This window comes from Hippocampus zosterae, chromosome 21 (genome assembly GCF_025434085.1).
Source record: "Hippocampus zosterae strain Florida chromosome 21, ASM2543408v3, whole genome shotgun sequence".
NCBI lineage: Eukaryota > Metazoa > Chordata > Actinopteri > Syngnathiformes > Syngnathidae > Hippocampus > Hippocampus zosterae.
The window spans coordinates 9,130,899-9,146,016 of NC_067471.1; the positions used below are offsets into that span (position 1 = coordinate 9,130,899).

Here is a 15,118-nt window from a genome sequence, read left to right on the forward strand (position 1 = left end):
AAAACAACAACTGTGAGTTCCCTTTGAGTTCAAACGTTTTATTTGGGTAACAAATTGTGACCAGTTGTTGTCAAAAGTATTAGAGGGGTTCCCCAAGTGCCACTGTCGGCGTGTTCAAAAGTCTTCCCTCTCAATCTGATTTAACCTTACAAACGGCATTGCACTTTAGTTCAAAACAGTGTTGTTGAAAGCGTGTCGTTATTAAAGAAGCTGTTGCTCAAATTGATGCACCGTTTGATTGCAATTTATGATATCCTAGTGACTTGTTTTTTTTTTTTTTTTTAAACAGTACTTATAATCTGTGCAATTTTGCAAGTGTGCCAACAAGTCACACGGTAAAAGCTATTCACAGAAACACAATAACCAGAAGAATAATGCGCTCGTCATCCAGGACAAAACGATAATAGGAGTCGTAATGAGGCCGTACGTCCTGAGGATGGCGCCGCAGGACGGCCCGATTTGATTCGGACGGCGTCCGACCGGAATCTTCACAAAAGTTTACCGGCGGCCTCCCGTTCATTCGCACGCCAGCTTGCTGTCGAAGCTGGACAGGCCGATGGCGAAGGCTTGCAGGGCGCACATGGGGTAGTTGTAGTCCAGCGTGAAGATGTCCTCAGCCACTCGGCCAAACTGCATCACGATGTAGTCGGCTGATGTGCGCATGAGAAGACGGGGGTCGGTCATCGCGCGGAGGCCAATGGGGGGGGGGTGTCTTGACGCACACTTACGGTCATTGTCGTGGACTATCTGAAAGTTCTTGATGGAGGCCTGAGTGACGCGTCCGTGGAAGTTGAGCACGTAGGACTGCGTGTCGTCGTTCCACACGGGCGCCTTGTTGTGAAGCTCGATCAGGTTGTCCAGGGAGTGGCTCTGCCAGCGGCTCAGCAGGCTCTCCTGCTCCTGACAAGCGACGGGAAAGAAAAAGACGAGGAGAGAAAAAGACAGTTGGCGAGGTAGCGCTCCCAGAGGTGCTCCGCAGCGGAGACAAACTGTCACGGATGCGGTCGCCGCGGGTCCGGGTCGAGGTGACCGCGGGTGGTCCCCGTTGTGGTTTTGGCAAGTCCTTTGCGTGGCAACCGGGACCCCGACGGCCTTTGGTCGGTGACTCACGTTGTGGGGGCTGACGGGCACTCGCTCAAAGTTGGCATTCATGCCCGGGATGATGACCGTCATCTTGCGCGGTCCCTTGAATCCCAGGACGTTGGTTTCCTGGAGAGAACAACCAATGAGGGACCGGAGCCGTTTGATGTCGGGCGGCGGGGGGTCTCGGCGCCTCCCTCACATAGCAGACGGCGGCCAGCTCCTGTCGAGTGCTGCCGTCCTCCGTGGCGGCCATGTTCTTGCAGGGGTTGGCGCCGTTGTTGTACACGGTGAATTTGGTGCCCATGAGGTTGGACCTGGCGGGCGGGAACATCCGTCACAACCCGCGACCTCGCCGAATGCGCCGTTATCTCTCTTTTGCTTTTTACCTCAGCTTGCCGATGAAGCTCTCGCCTTCTCGCGAGAGATCGGTCGGATCCACCGAAATGAGGTAGTTTGACGTCTTGCTCTTCTTTCGCTTCCTCCCCGCCAACAAGAACACCTGAGGAGGAAAACAAAGAAGTGGGGGTGGAGCGAGTACGACTTGGAACGCAAGCGAGCGGGGCTCCACCTTCTTGCCATCCTCCTTCTCCATGTGCATGTAGTACGTCGGGTAGAGGCCGCGGTCCATGCCCTTCTTGTCGCGGGTGATTCGGCATTTGACCGTGGCGCCGCGTGGAGCCGGAAGCAGCACAAACTCATCCAAGTTGGACACCTCTAAAAGAGGCGAGCTTCTGGAGGACGGCGAGCCGCCGGTGAGCGCCTCCTGGCGGAGAGTCGGCGGCACGACGCCCGTGAGACGATGAGCAAGCAGGAGAGATGGCCGGCGTCGTCGCCGCGGAGGAGAGCGCTCACCGGGTCCTTGGCGCTGCTGGCCGAGGCGGGCCTGGTGGTTTGCGCGCTGGGCGTCGGCGATTGCGGCCGCTCGTCATCGTCGTCGTCGTCGTCGTCGTCGTCGCTGGATTCATCAAAGTTCATGCTGCCGGACAGGCCTGGCCAAGGACATTGTGAGCAACTTAGAAGTCGTGAAAAAGCTCCAGAGTCTCGTCTCGTCTCGTCACCTTGTTTCCGCAGAAGTTCGTGGATGTCCGTCTTGGGATGCTGCGGCGTCTCCGTGTCGATGGCCTTCTCGCTGTCCCCGGCGGCCGGAGAGGGAGGCGGCGGAGGCCGGGCCCGCAGTGGGGATTGAGTCGTCTTCGCTTGGCCCTGGGAGTGGTTGACGGACGTGATTTGGATTTTATTTCCTTTTTGGGGCGTTTTGGATCCCAGAAAGGCTGCCGGGCCATTAATACCTACAGGGAAGAGATGTTGGTTACAATCTGGGGGGGTGGAGGGCGGGGGGGGGGCTGCTCTCACCGTCCCCGGTGATTTCGTTGGCGTGGCCGAGATGCGACTCCACCAGCGGGGCTTGCTCGTCGCCGTGGCGCGTGCGGTTCCGCCGGGGCCACGCCTCCGTGTTGGGCTGCACCATCAGCGTTTCCTGCCGTTTCCGCCGCTGCTTCTGCTCCAGCAACGACCTCTGCGATGGACCAAGAAAGAGGACCGACTTCAACTGAAGTCATTCGTGACGCACCACCTTGGCCTCGCCGCCTTACCTGTTTTTCCAGCTTCTGCTGCATGATGCTGCTATGCTCTTCAAATCCGCTGCAGGGATGGCAAGGAAACGGAGAACTTTTGTGACATCTTGAAAGGATTTCGACATCCACTTTGAGCCACAGAAGAGCAGGTGTTGGTGACAGAGAGTGGGTCGGGGGAGGTTGGAGGGGGGGGGGGTGTCACACGTACCTTGTTGTTGTTGTTGTTGTTGAACTGGACATGAAGCTGGCAGAGCTGGAGGGTCTTGCGGGGGGGAGGATGTCAATTTGTTGAAGGAAGAGAAGAAGAGAGTTGAACGCAGTGGTTCTCAACTGTTGCATTTTCCTGTTGTCGCCAAGTTTGAACCCACTTTTATGGACGTTAAGAACAATAAAACCACACTTAAAAATACACCTCCCTGCCGCTGATCTCCCAAAATGAAAAGGAGCCAAAACCTGGCGGGCGCAACGCTCGCTTCTAACCTGTACGACCAGCGGCTGTAGACGGGCTGTTGTGACTCCATCCTGGCTTGAAGCAACGCTCACCCCCCGCCTCGGAGCGCTTTGAGACGCCCGCTCGTTTACGTGGGGAAGTGAACGAGAGACGCTGCGTCCCGCTTGGGGGAGTAACGGCTTAGCGGCGTGGAGGAGACGGGTGTATCGTTGCCATGACATCCACGCAACGCACCTCAACCAGGAAACGCTCAAGGTGCGCGTGTTCTCCGGGTAAGTCAATTGGACTGCCTGAATACTTTTCTGCCACTGGCGATGCCAGCAATGCATTTTTTAAATATTTATATTATTTTTTATATGCCAAGATTCAATAAACCGTAGTCCAAGTTCAGATTCGATGTTCATGATATTTACAAAAAGCAAAGATGAGACTTCCACTTTCCTCCAGCAGATGGCAGTGCTAAGCCGACTGGTTGTGGTGAATCAGCTGGCCGAAGCGTTCGGCGGTCATTCTACGTCATCCGAATGAGCCACGCAGCCGGGGCAAAACAACTAACTAACGCCTCTCCTTTAACGCCAGTGCAAGGAGCCCCAAGAGAACCCGTTTCTGTGTTGGTCCTCAGAGACGGTGTTGAAGTGACATGGAAGTCAACTGATGAGGAGCGAGGGGACTTGTGGCTCCCACCGGCGGGAGTATTTGCAAAGGAAAAAAAAGGTGACAAGTGGCGGTAATAACACCTTGTTGGTATGTACGCGCTTTAATCGTGTCAAAGCACACCACAAAAACAGCTGATGCCATTACCCTGGTCTAAAAACAAATTATAGAACGGGACGGAAAGCACCTGGGAAATGATGCATAGGAGGCTTTGTTTTAAACATTTGTCCGTCTATTTGCTACAATACTTGTCGTCTTTTGTGGCCGGGTTGGAGCTTCTCCCTGACTTTGGACGATAGGCGAGCAAGGGTGTTGTCACAAATGTCCCAGTCGGGTGGCCAGTGTTCATATTAGAGTGTGTGTGCGCGTACGTGCGTGCGTGCGTGCGCGGGTCTGGGTGTGAGAGACACTGCTTCACAGGAACGCACTTGGAAACTAAACACAGCAGGCGCGAGAGCTCAAACATGCATCAACTAGTACACCCCCACCCCCTCTTTGGCATGACTCATTTAAGTACAATGTCGTTCATGAAAAAAAAAACACTTTTGCAACGTTATATCCAACACGGCAAATTAAGTTAAAAAATAAACAACACAGTTAGACACCACGCACTTGCATTTACGTAGTGGGCTTGTCGTCTTCACTTAAGTTCCCAAACGTTGGCCGCGAAAGTTTTAATCGCCACGGGACGTTATAGCTGGTTCTTTACCGTTAGCACGTAGCTTTGGCCCAAGTCGTCTCAAAAGTTACGCTTGCCTCTTTTGTCGCGTGACAAAAAGTACGCCGTAGCCATGGCGACTTTCCTCTTGCTCGGGAAACACATAAAAGGTGAGCAAAAAAGTGGTTTCTTCTTACCTGATGCTGTAGTAACTCATGTTTATCCGCGGTTGCTAAGGGAGATCTTCGCGCAGACGTTTTTTCGCCGAGGAGCCAGCCCGTCCCTAGTTACCGCACGCGCTAACAAGGCGCGCCCACATTGGCGGATGGCTCAGCTAGGCCGCGTGTGATTGGTTGCTGCTGCGGAAGTGGGCGAGTGTAGTTCGTCTGCGCGAGTTTTCGTCGCGTTTGTTTTCTCAGTCACAAAGTGTACGTTTTGACGCCGCGAGACACATAAAACGTTTGCAAGTGATTTGAGAGTAAGCGCGCCTCTGCAGCGTACTGCTATGCATCGTTTGAACATCAAATGGACACCGTTGGTGGTCCATAATTGCTTTTATTCAACATAATACAAGGGAAACTACATCAAAAGTATTTCTGAAACATCTACCATACACAAGTCATGATTCGTTTGACAAAATTGTATGCATGCAGGGAACACAACCAGGGCTGCCTCAGTTCATGATGATGTCAAAATGGGACCCCCTCCAGAAAATACTAAACACACTGCGAAATGTTAGATTGTGGTTTCTCTAGGTAGGGCGCTTTTTTCCCCATATTCCAAAATAAGCCTCTTGGCTTTTTTGAAGACCCTAAATTGTACAATTTCTGCGCATATGAGTGTCCATGCTCGTCTGTCCACGTGTTCCCCATGCGATTGGACAATGCCCTTCTTGGGTGGGCTCCAGCTCAGCCGAGTGCTCTGGAAAATCATCGGGGACGGATGTCTTACACGTCAACAGAAGTGTTAACATGTGTCAGTATTAGCTGGTGATGAGCTTGTTGCATTCCGCCAGCTGTTTTCTCTCCTCCAACATGGCCATCAACCACGTCCGCCTCCTCCAGGTCACTTTCAGGTTGTAGTAGCGTTCGGGCGTGTCCGGTACCAGCATGTCAGGCGGCTGACAGCGTGGGGGTGTGAATGGCTGGGCGAGGAGCCAAAGTGCAGAACAAGAAGAGGAAAAGGAGGTGGAAGAGGAGGCACAAGCACCTTGTAGTGGTACTTTTGGGGTGTCCACATTAGGTGGCGCCCAGATGGAGGTTCCCTCTTCGATTGGCAGATTGGAGGAAGAAAAACAAGAGGCGCCATTGTCCTGATTCTTCAGGATTCGCCTTTTTGGTGCATCCTGTTGACATGCCACACTTTTCAAGCTACGTCCTCCAGAGTGCTTGCGACTCATGGGAAACGCCTTCGCCTGGTGATGTTGAGTGTGCCCGTTAGACTGGAACAACAGCGGGGGGAACTTGCCGATGGTCTTCTTGGACACCTGGCTGCAAGTGTCCCGCGTGCTCTTGTCCAAGATGCACCTCCTGTGACGGCCGCGTCTCACCGTGGGAGCTGCGGCCTCCGTTGACGTGTCAAACTGTGGGTTTACCTTATTAAAAAAAAAAAAAAAGTATAACTATTTGTCACAAAACGTATGCATGCATGCATGTTAAGTTACCCAGGAGCTGAGGTTGCTCCGTGCTTGCGCCTCAGGGAAGAACGCTTTGGGATGCAAAGCAGCCCGGACTTCAGGACTGGATAGGAGTCTAGCGCCGCATACGGGCGGTTCGGCGAACAGCAACGGAGGCTTCGCAGTCTTTGAGCTTTTGCGAGGCATCAAAAGAGAAACTATCCGAAGACCTGAAGGAAATCAAGTGTCTTCATTTGAATGGCCGTTCACTTCAAAATGACATTTTAGCATCGCCTTGATTACAGTTTGGGTGACGTCACGATCTACACAGACGACACCTTTCTTGTGTTTCAGTTCGTTTACTCACCTTAAAAGGTGCATTCTTTTGGTTCGTTGTGGTTAATTGCATGCAATGTAACGTGTATTTCGCAGTTATTTTTTCCTCTCGTTTGCTCAACTTTGCGGTTCGCCGGAGTTTTGATCAATGGTACTTCCTTTTACGCTCAGTTTCAACATCCGATTGGCCAGCACATTTTCCTGAGCGGCCGGTCGTGGTTGACTTTCAAACCACGTGACCAGATTTACGTCATCGAGAGGCGCCAACATTCAAATATACGTTTGTTTACAGAAAGAACGGGACCTTAAAGTTAAATCGCTAAAACGTTATATTTTGTTTCGCTGCTTTGGTAAGATTAATGTGACGTATCATCAGTTATTTTGTCGTGCTGTATTTGGTCTGCTTTTTGGTCCGGCTGCAGTTTCGAGACAATGTCTCTTTGGTTGTCCTCCAATCTCACATCCGATTGGCTAACACATTTCCTAAGTCGCCAGCATTGGGTGGCTGTCAAACCACGTGACAGGAACCACGACTGCCTCACGCGCAGCGCCCAAATTCAAAATACGTTAATTGTTGAAAACGTAGAAAGAGGCTTCGTGTCAAGAACACTGAGGCGCGTTTGTTCCTAATTATTTGTATGTATTTTTACAGTTCGGTGACAAGGAATAATCCACTAAGAAACTCCGCTGTCGCCGTAATGTGAAGGTGAGGCCGAGACCCCGTTTAACCGTTGTTGGAGTTCCATTGCATAGTTAGCCGAGCTGTCTCTTCTGCTCACATTCAGCCTTCTAACGATAGACAGAATTCTGCTTTTCGCGTCCATGGTGGAATTTATATATATTTTTTTCATTGCTTCTGTAAACTAACATCCGCGGATCTTAAGCTCAGATGTTGGCAAATGTTGAAACGTCACTTAGCTTGCCACTAGCATTAGCATCAAACGTCAAGTACTTCACGGAACTGGAATACATGGTGCAGGATTTGAGACACAAATGGATGCATATTTAATCAAATATGAGCTAAGTGTGCTTTAGCAATGCAGACAATCGTAATAAAGTAAAAAAAGCATTTAACATTTATCCGTCGGCATTACAAACGACCCTTTGACAGTCTGTTAACATCAAGACGTAGATAAAAGGAAAAGTACAAATGTGTATGTAATCATGTAAAGCAAATCCAGACCCATAGCACACAAACAATTCACCCCGAAGGTTAATTATACGTTAAAATAATCACCGATTATAAATGGTCTTTTTTCCAGCTTATCTGCGTGAGATTTTGTGCAACCGGTTCCATCATGAGACGAAGCCCAAGGAGACCCCTGATCCTCAAAAGACGCAAGCTGCCCTTTCAGCAGAGCGCCCCTCCCGTGAGTCAGGACGCGTCCCAAGCACAACCGGGGCGCTCGTCCTCCTCTGAGCCATTCTCGGACACCGTGCGCGTCCTGGATCACCCCGCCTTCCCCGGCACGCAGTTGGTGGTCATTCCCAAGACGGCCGAGCTGCGCAGCGTCATCGAGGCGCTGACGGTCAAGGGCAAGGAGCACGGTGCCCAGGGGCCCAACAAGTTTATCCTCCTGGGTCAGAGCGGCAGCCTGCACTCGGGCTTGGCCAACAAGACGACAAAGGAGCCCCTGCGTCCGCGTAGCGCGGTTGGACAGCAAGAGTCTCGGACCGCGGCAGTCACAGAAGTGAAACAAGGTCGGAATTTAATATTTGCACCACAAATAAGACACTTGGCCGTCAAAATGTGAATGATTGTGCCGAACCGAGCCGCATCCTCCGTTGCGTTCCAGTGAAAAAGGACGACGACAGCCGCCTTTTCGACGACAGCCTCACCAACATGCAATGGTTGGAAAGGTGCGACGCTTTCCCGCCAGCACCCGCCGACAACAAGTCCGATAAGGAGAACCGGACCGCGGTCGCCGCGTTGGAAGGAAAACCTCGCGCGCTGCATTCTGTGCCTGAAGCAGCGTGCGGCTCGCTGCCCGAGGTGATTTTCCAGCGCTCCGTTACAAGCTAGCGGCTGCGTATCGGGCGGGTAATGGAAAAGGACGAGTTCAATGAGTTCCGGTTTCCATTCATTTCCTTGCGATCATTCCCAAAGAATCCCCATTTTGTGCGTTCCTCGCCTTCCGCAGACCGGCGCCGCCCCCGTTTCCCGCCCCCGGGACGGCGCGTCCATCAAGCCGCCCTTCTCCTACATGACCATGATCCAGTTTGCCATCAACAGCAGTCGGGACGGCCTCCTGACCTTGAAGGAGATCTACGCTTGGCTCCAGCGACACTTTGACTTCTTCAGGGACGAGAACAGGCGGGGCTGGAAGGTGCCGCCGTCGCCCTCATTGCGCCGTTGCGTCATTCACGCGACGTCCGCTGCAGTTTTGGTCTTTTACCCCCCCCCCCCCCCCCCATACAGAATTCCGTCCGCCATAACCTGTCCCTGCATAAAATGTTCATCCGAAAGATGTCACCCGATGGGAAAGTGTCCTTCTGGGCCATTCGTCCTGAGGCCAATCGAGGGCTCACGCTGGATAAGGCGTACACGGTCCGACACACGTTTCAACGCTGTGTTTTCCGCAGCATCGCCGTCGGCTCTTTGATTTTATTTATTTTTATTTTTTGACAAAATCTTTTCTGTCCCTCTCGCAGCCCGGATGCAACCCCGTGGCAGCCCCCGTCGCCCGACCTGTTCCGACATCGCCTCATCAAGTAAGATTTCCCCCCTCCCTCGGAGAAAAGCAAATTCCAAAGCGCTTTTGCCGTTTATGATTTGACCTTTGTGGGATTCGCTCGATTTCTTTCTCCTGATACCAAAGAAGCTTTGAAACGGGCCCGACCGGGATTGCATTTTAAATTCTCTTCGGTATTCCCCCCCCCCTCCCCCCATCCATAAACGATAGCAGCCAACACTTGCTGTTGCCAAGAAAGCACCGAGTGGCTCTGGTGAGTTTGATCTGCAAACGCTATTTTAAAAGAAAAAAAAAACAAAAGAGTGAGTTGATTTCCTTTTTGAGGCCCTTCAAAGCCGCTGAAACGGCTCCTCCCGCGGGCGCCCCCCTCCTACCCGGTTCCCGTCCAGCTGCCCCTCGGCGCCATGGCGTGTGCGCCTTCGACCGCTGCGGTCGGCCTTCCCGCTCGGCGCGCGGCCGGCGGCCTCTGCAAAGCCAAGAGGCGCAGAACCGCTCCCAAGGTAATGAACACCTTCCCGTATCTCAACTGGCCAAATGTTTTGCTTGTAACTCACAAACGGCGTTTCAAATCATGTCACGAAGGAACACGAGCTTTCCGAAACGGCGGCAAAAGCGGAGCGGGGGGAGGAGGAGCGGGCGCGCCCGACGGCCCAGCGCAGGAGCCCCAAGATGGCCGCCCGGAGGGAGCAAGCCGGCGGCTCCAGGCGCAAGCAGCGCCTGGAGCGCACGCGCCACGAAGAACCGCTGCTGGTTTACTCGCAAAACTCGGACGGCGACTCGGGCATCGCCACCTCCTCCAGCTGCCTGGACGCCGAGCCGGAGCTCCCGGACGGGTGGCTCCACAGCTCCAAGACCCCCGTCAAAGCGGGCCGGCGCCTGGCCTCCTCCACGCCCAGCAAGCCGGCGGCCGGCGGCGGCCAAAGCACGCTGCTGGACTTCAGCCCCATCCGCGCGCCCGGCAACTTCGGAACCCCCTTCAAGGACCGGGCCCTCTTCTCCGACGCCACGGTCGGCTCGCCGAGCGCCCGCCCCGGAGAGCCGCTCCCGGCCGGCGGGCCCCCGCCCGCGCTGGCCGAGGGCCTGGTGCTGGACACCCTGAACGACAGCCTGAGTAAGATCCTGGTGGACCTCAGCTTCGGCCTGGACGACGTGGGCGACCTGGCCTTGGCCGACGTCAGCCTGTCGGAGCTCATCCCGCAGCTCGCGTAGCGCCTTCGGGCTGCCGGGCGGATTCCAACCGGGATTCCAACGTCGCCTTTTCATCATTCATGCGCCTGCTCGACGGCGCTCGTAATCGCTCTTTGTTCTTCCCAAGAACTGCCACACTGACACTTTTGTTTGTTCTCACACATATCTTTGGATAGCCATTTGCACCTTTTCTTATTTAATTTTGCTCGGTTTTGGGGGGGTTGGGAACGCGGTGCGGGCTGTTTAGCAATGAGCCGTTTCGATACCAGCGGTAGGTAGGATTGTGTTTGCGTTCGAGAGTCAAGAGAAGCACAATAAACGAAGAGGTGCCTCCAAATGCGTTTCCTCTCAAGTTTATTGAAAGGTTTGGATGGTTGAACACGGAAAGAAACGACGCGTGTCCTCTAGTAAAATGGGGGGGGAGCACAGAAATGGCTTTCAGTAGGTTTTCACCTCCTGCTGGGCCACTTCCAGAAGGATCTGGAGCTGCTTGCTGCAGTAATCTGAGGAGAAGAGTCACAGACAAACATGGCCGCCCATCACATTTGCAAGTATGACGTCCTACATTTTGTTTTTTTTTATGCTTTACAGATTGCCAACTTGTACTATTCTCTCTTTCTCTCAAGGTATCCCAGCCCGACCGTTTGAGCCAAGATGGCCGCCCTCCTGACATGACCGCCGACCGTTTGAGCCAAGATGGCCGCCCTCCTGACATGACCGCCGACCGTTTGAGCCAAGATGGCCGCCCACCTGACATGACCGCCGACCGTTTGAGCCAAGATGGCCGCCCACCTGACATGACCGCCGACCGTTTGAGCCAAGATGGCCGCCCACCTGACATGACCGCCGACCGTTTGAGCCAAGATGGCCGCCCACCTGACATGACCGCCGACCGTTTGAGCCAAGATGGCCGCCCACCTGACATGACCGCTGACCGTTTGAGCCAAGATGGCCGCCCACCTGACGTGACCGTTTTTCCTTTCAAAGCGAGTCGAAAGCGGAAAGCGTCTTCAGCGTTTTGTTGCTGAACGCGCCACTCACCGAGCAGGCGTCTCCATCTGGGCGGCAGGCGGGAGCGCCGCGCGGCCACGTAGTAGACGGGGACGCCGCTCAGCGTCAAGGCGCAGCTGCGTCCCGTGTTCCAGGGGTCCGAGTACAGCGACAGGCCCACGATGAAGAAGCAAACGGCGGTGAAGGTGACGGCCACCGCCAGGGGCACCTACGAGGGCGAGCGGTGAGTTTTGCGCCGCGCGCGGACCGACGGCGCCGTTTCCGAAAGGTCGACCTTGAAAGGTCGAGGCAGCCGCGGGAAGCGCCAGCGGTGCAGCAGCATCCCCAGCGTCGCCAGGGCGATGAAGAACCAGCGAGCGAAGGAGGCCAAGCTGATCAGGTGTTGGATCTCCTCGGTGATCAGCATCACCACCACCAAAGGGTACTGGGGGGGGGGGGCGGTTGGAGACGCACGTTATTGCCCGCCGCCCCGCGTGAAGCGTCCGCCCCACCCTTACCAGCAACAAGACGGCCGGCAGCGGCGTGCGGTGCCGGATGTGAATCATGGAGAAGATGCGGGGCCAGTGACCCTCTCTGGCACCCGCAAACAGCATCCTGACGCACAAGCGCACGGTTGCCGCCATTTTATTTTTTTTGACAGCCAGGCAAGCTGACCCATTTGACCCGCCTCTTCCTGCACGATTCTTAGAAGAAGGAAGGGGGGGGGCCCACCTGGGCGAGGAAAAGAAGCCGCCGTTGAGGGCTCCCAGGCAGGACAGCGCCACCAGGAGGGGAATGACGGCCGACACCCCCGGCAGAGCGCGGTTGGCGAACGTCTGCGGGGGGGGGGGGGGGCGCGCCCTCAACGTCACTCTTTGCCAGCGAGCCTTTCATTGACGCGGCGGCGCTTTCTTACTGACCACGGCCACGGCTTCGGACGCCAGCAGCTCGCCGGGCGTCATCATCGTGTAGTAGGACACGTTGACCAGCACGTAGAGCGCCGTCACCGTCAGCATGGAGCCCAGCACGGCCAGCGGGATGGTCCTGAAAGCACACTTGCTCACGCTTCCCCCGAAAACGACGCGGCTGGGGGGGAAAAAACACGCTACCTGTTTGGGTTGACGATTTCCTCCGTCACCATGTTGAGATAAAACCTGAGGGAAAGAGGTCAGGGGTCATTCCGAGGTCAGAGGGCGCTTCGCCAGCTCGTTCGTGGCTCACCATCCTCCGTACGCGTACAGGCCGTGGTAAAAAGCCAGCGGCAGCCTGTCCAGCGTCAAGGCCTCCAGCTCGAAGCCCTTGCGGAAGTTCTCCGTCTTGCCTGAGAAGAGCGACGAGCCGTTTCAAAGTCTCGCCGGAAGCCGAGTGCTCCCTTTCGGCACGCCCGCCCACCATTGGCCAGCGCCATGACGCCGGGCACGATGATGAGGACCAGGGCGAAGGTCTTGACGACGGTCAGGGTGACTTGGGCGCGGGAGGCGGCGGCCACGCTCCAGCAGTTGACGGCCACCACCAAGGCTGCGGCCGCAAAAGCCCCCACTTGGAAAAAAGCCCAGGCAAAGGAGGAGGAGGAGAAGCGGGAGGCACTTACTCACACCCAGCAGGCTAACCAGTCGGATGAGCGCCGAGGGGGCTTCGCAGGGGGCGAAAAAGGGCTCCACCACATAGCGGCCGAAGGCGAGCGACACGTAGGAAGCCACGGCCGGCCTGGCAAAAAAAAAAAATCGCACTCTCATTCCCGACTCCTGAATCGGAGGGAAGGGATTTTTGCACAAAAAGACCCCCCTCCCCACCTGATGAAGAGGAACTCCGCCCACAGGCGTAAAAAGGCAGGGAGCGGCCCCAGGGTCTCGCGCAGATAAGTGTAGTGGCCCCCCGATTTGGGGAAAGTGGTCCCCAGTTCAGCGTAGCACAGCGCTCCTATCATGGCGCACAACGCACGCAAATCGTTGAGGCACTCGGAAAGGGAACCGGGGGGGGGGGGGGGGGGCGGGGGGTGTTCTTACCGAACAAGGAAAGCACCCCGCAAAGCGTCCACACCAGCAGCGAGAGGCCCACGCTGCCGCTGTTCATCAGAACCCCTTTGGGGGCGATGAAGATGCCGCTGCCCACCACCGTGCCGATGATGAAGGACGCGGCGGGCACCAGGCCGATCTCTCGCCGCAGGTGCACCGCCTCGTCTTCGTCCTTCTTCTGCCTCATGACTCGGAGCTGAACGCGACGCTCTGCTGGGAAGCAAGTCGAGACCTGCGAACTTTCGCATTCCCTCCCCGGGTCTCCTTCCCTGTGCCTCCGAACTTCCTCCGTCACCGATTGGCTCTCCCGCCCGAGCCCCCGGGGTGGTCGGGGCGAGGGGGGAGGAGGACAAAGCCAGAGCCAGAGCTTTCCCCCGGGCCTCGGAGACAAACTGGCCGTTAAAAAGCTTTTTGTGTGCGACACCGGAAAGGAGGAGGAGGAGGCGGCAGCTGCACAAATTGGGACAACAACAAGTCGTCCGGCAGGGACCCCGCTGGCACTCGCCATGCGCGGCCTTGCATTCCACGCTCAAGTCTTTCACAAAAAGTGTAAAAACGGGCCATTCGTGCTGTAAGACGGGTCTCGTCGTCGCCGAGTGTGGTTCAAAGCAACAAAAGTCGCGCAAAGTTTCGGTCTTTTCGGTTTTTGTCCGCCGAGGATGGCTGCGTCACTTTCTTTTCTCGCCACAAGAGGGCAGCGTAAGCTCACGTTTCACCGCTTCATTCGCTCTTTTGGAATTCCTTCATCTCAATTGTTTCGCTTTGCTTCTTCAACTTTTCCAGGTTGCGCAATGGTTGAGAATTTAAAAAGGGGTGGCGGGGTGTGTACCGGACCCGGTTCCGGTCCGCATGGCGTCACTGTGACCAAAACGACTCGGCCCCGCTTCTCGTTGCTTGGATACGCCTCCTCCATCACCCTCCGCGCCGCCATTGGAGAGCAGCGCTCGGATGGCCTTGGATGATTTCAAGAGCTATTCGACATGCAAGATACAGAAGAAGAAAAACATGGCGCGTCTTTGCACATTTTTTTCGCAAATGGAAATATTTCAATGTGGCTTTACTCCTTGAAAGTGACCTTTCATTGTCATTATTTCGTCTCTTAAAATCTCGATCGATCTCACCTGTGCAATAATGAGTCGGAACTTCCGTCTTCTTTCAGATCAAATCAAGAATTCGTGAGTTGGATGACTCATTCCAACATCGCAGACAACGCGACAGGAAGCAAAGAAGGAAGGAAGGGCCGAGGGAGGGAGGAATTGTCTGCCGTGCTTTTACGGCCGGCGTGTCCTCTGCTGCTCGCCACTCTGAATTATTGATGATGCTGACGACATGCGGGAAAAAGACGAAGAGGAGTTTTGGGAGCTTGACCTCAAACTTCATCTTCATCGATTTGTTTGCACTTTCAGTCTTTTCAATGTGTTATTGATAAATACCTTTTTTTTTACATTCAACCCCTTCCCATCACAATGTTTTTTTTCAATGATTTTTTCTACAATTACATTAAAAATATTCGGATACACACACAGAAGGGGGGGGGGAGGTGTGCTAAATTGGTGTGTGTTCATCTCGTTGCATGTACCTGTGCCGCAGCAGCTGCAGGACGAGCAGAAAAAAAAAATGTTCATTAAGGGCCGTCTGTGGGCTTTGGGCAGCAGCTGCCTGGTTGCCTGGCAACTGCAACCCCGCTCGGGCCAATCAGGACTGCATGCAACAGGACTTCGACCCTGCACAACATCTGGAAATCTGTCATGACCTCACACAGGAAGGTTGAACGATGAAATGATTGTGGCCGGTAGGGGCGGGGGGGGGGGCTGTTAAAGTAAATCAAATGATGCCGATGAATAATCATAATAAATAAATA

At 54.8% G+C, this 15,118-nt stretch overlaps 4 protein-coding genes across 6 annotated transcripts; 1 reads left to right on the forward strand and 3 right to left on the reverse strand.

Moving 5' to 3' along the window:
• Positions 1 to 17: 17 nt before the first annotated feature.
• Positions 18 to 3,546, reverse strand: tulp3 (TUB like protein 3). Its single transcript, XM_052055823.1, has 12 exons — positions 3,138 to 3,546; positions 2,873 to 2,919; positions 2,676 to 2,725; positions 2,437 to 2,599; positions 2,142 to 2,372; positions 1,936 to 2,072; positions 1,652 to 1,846; positions 1,470 to 1,582; positions 1,283 to 1,397; positions 1,111 to 1,209; positions 729 to 900; positions 18 to 650 (listed from the first exon to the last, which is right to left on the reverse strand). The coding sequence occupies exons 1-12, from the start codon at positions 3,176 to 3,178 to the stop codon at positions 517 to 519; spliced, it is 1,497 nt and encodes a 498-aa protein (XP_051911783.1). The 5' UTR covers positions 3,179 to 3,546; the 3' UTR covers positions 18 to 516.
• A 3-nt stretch (positions 3,547 to 3,549) lies between these two features.
• Positions 3,550 to 10,625, forward strand: foxm1 (forkhead box M1). Of its 3 annotated transcripts, none has more exons than XM_052055818.1 (10): positions 3,550 to 3,852; positions 7,024 to 7,077; positions 7,634 to 8,072; positions 8,168 to 8,364; positions 8,513 to 8,698; positions 8,791 to 8,919; positions 9,024 to 9,083; positions 9,275 to 9,317; positions 9,389 to 9,564; positions 9,647 to 10,625. In XM_052055818.1, the coding sequence occupies exons 3-10, from the start codon at positions 7,670 to 7,672 to the stop codon at positions 10,271 to 10,273; spliced, it is 1,821 nt and encodes a 606-aa protein (XP_051911778.1). In that variant the 5' UTR covers positions 3,550 to 3,852; positions 7,024 to 7,077; positions 7,634 to 7,669; the 3' UTR covers positions 10,274 to 10,625. The 3 variants fall into 3 exon arrangements, with proteins under 3 accessions (XP_051911778.1, XP_051911780.1, XP_051911779.1); XM_052055820.1 differs by having other exon boundaries at positions 9,400 to 9,564; XM_052055819.1 differs by having other exon boundaries at positions 9,278 to 9,317.
• rhno1 (RAD9-HUS1-RAD1 interacting nuclear orphan 1) lies at positions 4,113 to 6,813 on the reverse strand. The gene is made up of 3 exons (XM_052055824.1): positions 6,403 to 6,813; positions 6,084 to 6,265; positions 4,113 to 6,014 (listed from the first exon to the last, which is right to left on the reverse strand). Exons 2-3 carry the CDS (start codon positions 6,240 to 6,242, stop codon positions 5,403 to 5,405), a joined length of 771 nt encoding a protein of 256 aa, XP_051911784.1. The 5' UTR covers positions 6,243 to 6,265; positions 6,403 to 6,813; the 3' UTR covers positions 4,113 to 5,402.
• On the reverse strand, positions 10,592 to 13,770 carry si:ch73-352p4.8 (cystine/glutamate transporter). The gene is made up of 12 exons (XM_052055821.1): positions 13,249 to 13,770; positions 13,036 to 13,162; positions 12,834 to 12,949; positions 12,635 to 12,760; positions 12,464 to 12,563; positions 12,352 to 12,396; positions 12,163 to 12,286; positions 11,975 to 12,078; positions 11,761 to 11,857; positions 11,538 to 11,687; positions 11,294 to 11,471; positions 10,592 to 10,755 (listed from the first exon to the last, which is right to left on the reverse strand). Exons 1-12 carry the CDS (start codon positions 13,763 to 13,765, stop codon positions 10,691 to 10,693), a joined length of 1,749 nt encoding a protein of 582 aa, XP_051911781.1. The 5' UTR covers positions 13,766 to 13,770; the 3' UTR covers positions 10,592 to 10,690.
• Between the last annotated feature and the right edge of the window lie 1,348 nt (positions 13,771 to 15,118).